The sequence below is a fragment of the Stylophora pistillata genome, chromosome 3 (assembly GCF_964205215.1).
Source record: "Stylophora pistillata chromosome 3, jaStyPist1.2, whole genome shotgun sequence".
Taxonomy (NCBI): Eukaryota; Metazoa; Cnidaria; class Anthozoa; order Scleractinia; family Pocilloporidae; genus Stylophora; species Stylophora pistillata.
In genome coordinates this window covers 38,631,405-38,638,464 of record NC_142521.1, presented here as the reverse complement: position 1 = coordinate 38,638,464, position 7,060 = coordinate 38,631,405, and the positions used below count along the sequence as shown (strand labels likewise).

Genomic DNA, 7,060 nt, shown 5'->3' with positions numbered 1-7,060 from the left:
TCGCAAGTATCACTAGAGAACGTGTTTTAAAGTTTGCGAGGTTTGTATACAACACGATGGTTGCAGTCATTGGTATGTCGCTTTAAACGTTAAACGAGATTTAAGCTTAAATCTTTCTAAATTTTTTGCATAATTTGCTGTGACTGAAACTTTGCCAATCCCGTGAAGTTTTTTCGTCGAACGGGCCACGCAGGTATGTTGAGCAACTGGTACTTGCGCATCGTTCTGTGCGTGCCAAAATCTAATCTCATTTTCGCTTGAAAAAAAAAGAAAAACTAAGCGTGGAAACTTTTGCTTATTAGATGTGGGTAGATGACCCTGTACTACTAAGCTGACATTTGCAATAAAGCAAACCCGCCCTTTCCATCCAATATTTCTTGGTCTTTGGTTTTGTTTTTCCTATGGAAAACAGCATCGGATCGATTCCCAATGATCAAAGGTATTTAACTTGGTCTTCAACAATCGACAGAAGAGGTGAAATGACAATGACCAAGGGACAAGAAGAGAATCCGTGGCCTTCCTAGCTCAAGAATTTCAACACTCTCGGCAGCAGTTGAAAGATTAAACTCTTTCCAAACCCCTTCGGTAACTGCCCGAAAACATCTCTCCTTCGCACGATGTTCTCGTTAATAAGTTTTTGTTCAGATTTTAATTAGCTAACCGGAAACACAGCTAAGCTTTCTCTTAGCACTTGCTGGAGGTCGTCCACGAACTTAAGGTTCTCTGCAACCTTGACCGTATTGTGAACGACTTTACTACTAAGATTAGATTTTAGCGCACACAGAAAGCAGAAAGCTACGTAGGCGAAAGCGCCAGTTGCTCGACATACCTACGTGGCCCGTGCGACGAAATAACTTCACGGGATTGGCAAAGTTTCAGTCACAGCAAATTATGCAAAAAATTTAGAAAGATTTAAGCTTAAATCTCGTTTAACGTTTAAAGCGAAATATCAATGACTGCAACCATCCTGTGGTATACCAACCTCGCAAACTTTAAAACGCGTTCTCTGGTGATAAGTGCGAAAGTATTCAGTATAATTTCCGGTAAGATTTTCGCCGACATTCTGATCGATTTCTCTTACATTGTGTGCTGAGACTGAAACTTTTCACCTCAAGCAAATCTCCGTCGCATGGTCCAAAGAAACATAGCGAGTAACTGAGCCACTAGTATATGTTCGTGTTGAAACACACGAAAGGACTCTAAGGCACACTCCACTCTGATTGGGCAGAAAAACACAAAGATTTTCTGGCACCAATCAGATGGCAGAACGACTGCGACCGTTTGGAACTAGTCTTGTAAGACAATGTCCCCAGGGGCTCTTCATGCCCTAACTTGAAATCGACCCACAGCCCCTGGGTCTCCGAGGATGAACAGAAACCAGACTATGTGAAAAAAGATGCCAGACTGGACGTGGTATGCAAAGTGAAGAGGAAATCAGTGATGCATCTACTGAGGAACCAGGCTTAAAGTCAGATGTAATGCAAGCCTATCTACATAATTAAAGAAAATAAAATACTTTGCATTTTTAGAAACATGTCTCCTGTCTTAGAGAAATTTTAAAACATTTGAAGACATGATGTAAAGAACTTGTCTTTTTTTGTTTTGCTTTGTTTGCTTGTCTTCTGGTAGCTTATGTCAAGGGTTAGTTCTGATTGTTAGAATTTACTCTAGTAGTAATTTTTGATGATGATGCCAACAGTACAGTTAAGTGGTTTACAGAAGGGTCCTCAAAAAAATTACCTAATTAGAAATAAAAACAAATTGAGAAATATAACAACATCAATCAAAAAAGAGTTAAAAATGGCTGTCACTAGTTCATATTAGTGTGATCATCTGGGTGAGCATAGTTCTGAAAAGAACTACAGTAACCCTCAGAACTACCCTCACCCAGACAATCATACTGTACCAACTACTGATACTCCTGGATTCAAACCAGTTACTCTGTCACTATTATTTACTCTGTCACTATTATTCAAGTGACTGATAGTTTACTCTGATCTGGGTAGTCTGCAGGAAATCAAGCTATTATGGTTGGAGATGATCCTCCACGCAAAACGGAAACCAGACAATGTGAAAAAAGAAGCCAGACTGGACATTGTATGCAAAGTGAAGAGGAAACTAATGATGCATCTACTAGGGAACCAGGCTCAAAGTCAAAGGTAATGCAAGCTTATCTACATAAAGAAAATAAAATACTTTGCATTTTTGGAAACATGTCTCCTGTATTAGAGAAATTTTAAAACATTTGAAGACATGATGTAAAGAACTTGTCTTTTTTTGTTTTGCTTTGTTTGCTTGTCTTCTGGTAGCTTATGCAGATGTCAGGGGTTAGTTCCGATTGTTAGAATTTACTCTAGTAGTAATCTTTGATGATGATGCCAACATTACAGTTGGGTGGTTTACAGAAGGGTCCTCAAAAAATTACTTTATTAGAAATAACAATAAATTGATAAATATAACAACATCAAACAAAAAAGAATTAAGAATGGCTGTCACTATTTCATATTAGTGTGATCATCTGGGTGAGCATAGTTCTGAAAAGAACCACAGTAACCCTCAGAACTACCCTCACCCAGACAATCATACTGTACCAACTACTGATACTCCTGGATTCAAACCAATTACTCTGTCACTATTATTTACTCTGTCACTATTATTCAATTGACTGATTGTTTACTCTAGTCTGGGTAGTCTGCAGGAAATCAAGCTATTATGGTTGGAGATGATCCACTACGCAAAACGGAAACGAGAATCTGTGAAAAAAGAAGCCAGACTGGACATTGTATGCAAAGTGAAGAGGAAACAAAAAAAAAACCAGGCTCAAAGTCAAAGGTAATGCAAGCTTATCTACATAAAGAAAATAAAATACTTAGCATTTTTGGAAACCTGTTTCCTGTATTTGAGTTTTATATGAAGAACATGTTCTTTTGAATTCAATGTGAAAATTATTAATATCCCTATTAAGTCTAATGATGAACTTTATAATAACAACCTTTAAAAGACTCTACTAAGTCTTAAGTACCGCAATATACATTCATGCATTATTAATATTAAAGATAATATTGACCCCTAAAACCACAGGTAAAAGATTCTCAGAGACTGATTGTGTAAAAATAATAGTTATTACTGGTAATTTGAACTTGCTTGTGTTCAATTTATCTCAGCTTAACAGCCTTACATCTCTGATTGTTTTGCATAGCTATAAAAAATACACTGTTTATTAAAGTTATTAAAATTATCATTTGTTAGCTAGGTGCTGGGGAAAGAGTTTCAAGGTTAGAAATTGCAGAACAGGCTAACGAAAGGCTAGTCACCCACATGGAAAATACCTGTACCAAGCGCCAAATACCAGACGCTGGTAAGCCAGGCTGTGGTCTTGGTTACCTTGTACCTTTTATAAAGGAACATTATGCTGATGAAAACAAAAGGTACAATCAGCTGCCGACACGACTAATTGGTGATCAGGCTATTTCCTTGGGCCGTCATGGGTATCGTTGATCGATGATTTGGAATGCGCCGATGAATCACCTGGCCAGCACCTGAGGACTTTGGCCTTGGGCAGGATTGTACTTTACCTACGACAGGCCTGTACATTGTTCAATAAAGTGTCGACAAATAAAGCTGAAGTACTAGAGCTCAAGGAATACTGTCAACTTTACTTCAATTTGCACTGTCTGTTTTTCCCCAATTATGTCAATGTTACTACCTGGACAATAGCTTATGCAATCCCTTATCATGCATTGAAGATCTCATCCTCGGAGACCCAGGGGCTGAGTCGATTTCAAGTTAGGGCATGAAGAGCCCCTGGGGAAATTGTCTTACAAGACAAGTTCCAAACGGTCGCAGTCGTTCTGCCATCTGATTGGTGCCAGAAAATCTTTATGTTTTTCTGCCCAATCAGAGTGAAGTGTGTTTTGGAGTCCTTTCGTGTGTTTTAACACGGACATATACCACTAGCTCAGTTGCTCGCTATGTCTGTTTGGACCGTGCGACGGAGATTTGCTTGAGGTGAAAAGTTTCAGTCTCAGCACACAATGTAAGAGAAATCGATCATTGTCAGCGAAAATCTTACCGGAAATTATACTGAATAATTTCGCAGGTATCACTCGAGAACGTGTTTTAAAGTTTGCGAGGTTTGTATACAACACGATGGTTGCAGTCATTGATATGTCGCTTTAAACGTCTAGATTTTTTGCATTATTTGCTGTGACTGAAACTTTGCCAATCCCGTGAAGTTATTTCGTCTCACGGACCGCGCAGGTATGTCGAGCAACTGGCGCTTTCGCCTACGTAGCTTTCTGCTTTCTGTGCGCGCCAAAATGTAATCTTAGTAGTAAAGTCGTTCACAATACGGCCAAGGTTGCAGAGAACGTTAAGTCCGTGGACCACATCCAGCAAGTGCTAAGAGAAAGCTTAGCTGTGTTTCCGGTTAGCTAATTAAAATCTGAACAAAAACTTATTAACGAGAACATCGTGGGAAGGAGAGATGTTTTCGGGCAGTTACCAAAGGGGTTTGGAAAGAGTTTAATCTTTCAACTGCTGTCTAGAGTGTTGAAATACTTGAGCTAGGAAGGCCACGGATTCTCTTCTAGTCCCTTGGACATCGTCATTTCACCTCTTCTGTCGATTGTTGAAGACCAAGTTAAATACCTTTGATCGTTGGAAATCGATCCGATGCTGTTTTCGGTGGGAAAAACAAAACCAAAGTCCAAGAAATATTGGATGGAAAGGGCGGGTTTGCTTTATTGCAAATGTCAGCTTAGTAGCACAGGTTCATCTACCCACATCTAATAAGCAAAAGTTTCCACGCTTAGCTTTTCTTTTTTTGCAAGTGAAGATGAGATTAGATTTTGGCACGCACAGAAAGTTGCGCAAGTACCAGTTGCTCGACATACCTGCGTGGCCCGTGCGACGAAATAACTTTACGGGATTGGCAAAGTTTCAGTCACAGCAAATTATGCAAAAAATCTAGAAAGATTTAAGCTTAAATCTCGTTTAACGTTTAAAGCGACATATCAATGACTGCAACCATCGTGTTGTATACAAACCTCGCAAACTTTAAAACACGTTCTCTAATGATACCTGCGAAAGTACTCAGTATAATTTCCGGTAAGATTTTCGCTGACAATCTGATCGATTTCTCTTACATTGTGTGCTGAGACTGAAACTTTTCGCCTCAAGCAAATCTCCGCCGTACTGTCCAAACAAACATAGCGAGCAGCTGAGCTAGTAGTATATGTCCGTGTTAAAACACACGAAAGGACTCTAAAGCACACTTCACTCTGATTGGGCAGAAAAACACAAAGATTTTCTGGCACCAATCAGATGGCAGAACGACTGTGACCGTTTGGAACTTGTCTTGTAAGACAATGTCCCCAGAGGCTCTTCACGCCCTAACTTGAAATCGACCCACAGCCCCTGGGTCTCCGAGGATGTGAAGATCTATGACAAGTACAGAATAGGGTATGGAATAATCTCCCTGCAGGCTAAAGAAGCAAAACATTCAGGGATTAAGTCTGATCTAGCTTTAAGTAACAGATCTAACAAAGCAGATGAAACTGGGAAATGGTGGCAGGTCATGCGAGCAAATTACATACGTAGTTTCTACCTTCCAGAACATCAGCCCATGCCCAGCTGTTACAGCTCACACTTCAAATCCCGTGTTCCACCCCACTTTAACCTTGAGTGCTATTGCAGTTGTGGCAGAAAGAAGGGAAACAGCATTGATTGTTGTGCCAATTGCCTTGAGAGTATGGAGGTTGTTCTGTGCGCGCAGAACAAACAACTCTCTCCAAAAGTCCTCGACATTCTGAAGCCTGTTAAATGTAGCATATGCAAGAACCAGTTTGCAGATGAAGTAACACTGACATCACACTTGGCCTCCCATGGATCCCAACCACTGATAAGAGCAGTCAACAAGGCACCAAAAGACATGAAAGTCAATGAACTTAAGACTGAACTGCGTGCAAGGAGACTTTGTGAAACAGGCAACAAGGATATTCTCGTGAGAAGACTGGAGGGTGCAATAGCGGATGAACACTAGGCCTTGTTAATTTATTCACCCAGTTTTAAGAAATCAAGTCATATATTTACAGGCAATCAATAGCTGTAATGTGCATTTATCATGCACCTGTTTTCAACCATTGCCTTAGGATTGGATCACAGGGTAACCTTAATAGCAGTGTGACTGCATCTACAAAATATAAAGAAATGTATGGGTATATTGTCAGTCTAAATATAATTTTTTTTATTGTAGACTTATACTGAGTAATGTGTACGTTTATTTTGAGCTTTAACGTATACATTACTTGATGTAAATCTATGATATCAAGAATATTCAATATTCCCACGCATTTCTTTATTATTTCAAACATACAAACAGACACACTGCTTGTATGAGCACCATGTGGTTGGACTCCAGAGAAGGGTACATGCACTTTAAGGATCCTTCAGAAAGTTTGTCATGCCTACTGGATAGGAGATCGTTCCAGCCAACTCAGCCCAACACTCCTTGTTTGTTGTCCATCATTTCATATCCATTGCGCAATCCTGGAATAATTCTTTAATACACCTCCAGCCTGCTTAATGTACCAATTCCTGTTGGAGCCTCCTTGCTTTGTCCATTACAGGCAATAGCACCACTCTCCAAGGGAAATATTTAAATGCACAAAAAACAACTTTGCGTGATTTTGAAGATGCAAAACAGTAGCTTTGGGTTGGGATTTATTACAACATTGAATTTCGTAATACATTTGATTTCCCTACAAAACACTTAAGTTCTGTTTTAAATTACAAATGTTAGAGTGAAAATTTTGGAAAGATAAAGTTAACTTAAGTGGAAACTGTTAACAGACTTGAACACCAGCTCAGGGAGCTGCCAAGCAAATTAACTCCATGGCCATTTCTTATATGTATTTACATATGGTAGTTTAACACTTTCATGATCAGTTACATTCACATGGATGTACATGACATTGCATTTTAAAACAAAACCATATGTTCTCTGAACATGTCAAGCGAGTGAAAAACAATTCTTTTCATTTCTTTGGCTTGTAGTACA

The 7,060-nt window shown here is 39.3% G+C and overlaps 2 protein-coding genes across 2 annotated transcripts; both read left to right on the top strand.

Annotated features, from left to right (window-relative positions):
- Window positions 1–1,375: 1,375 nt before the first annotated feature.
- Window positions 1,376–3,498, top strand: LOC148736029 (uncharacterized). Its single transcript, XM_088753029.1, has 4 exons — window positions 1,376–1,475; window positions 2,007–2,159; window positions 2,692–2,832; window positions 3,250–3,498. The coding sequence occupies exons 1-4, from the start codon at window positions 1,416–1,418 to the stop codon at window positions 3,496–3,498; spliced, it is 603 nt and encodes a 200-aa protein (XP_088609155.1). The 5' UTR covers window positions 1,376–1,415.
- A 1,945-nt stretch (window positions 3,499–5,443) lies between these two features.
- Window positions 5,444–6,353, top strand: LOC148736028 (uncharacterized). The gene has a single exon (XM_088755179.1). The coding sequence runs from the start codon at window positions 5,579–5,581 to the stop codon at window positions 6,041–6,043; it is 465 nt and encodes a 154-aa protein (XP_088611305.1). The 5' UTR covers window positions 5,444–5,578; the 3' UTR covers window positions 6,044–6,353.
- The last annotated feature ends 707 nt before the right edge of the window (window positions 6,354–7,060 follow it).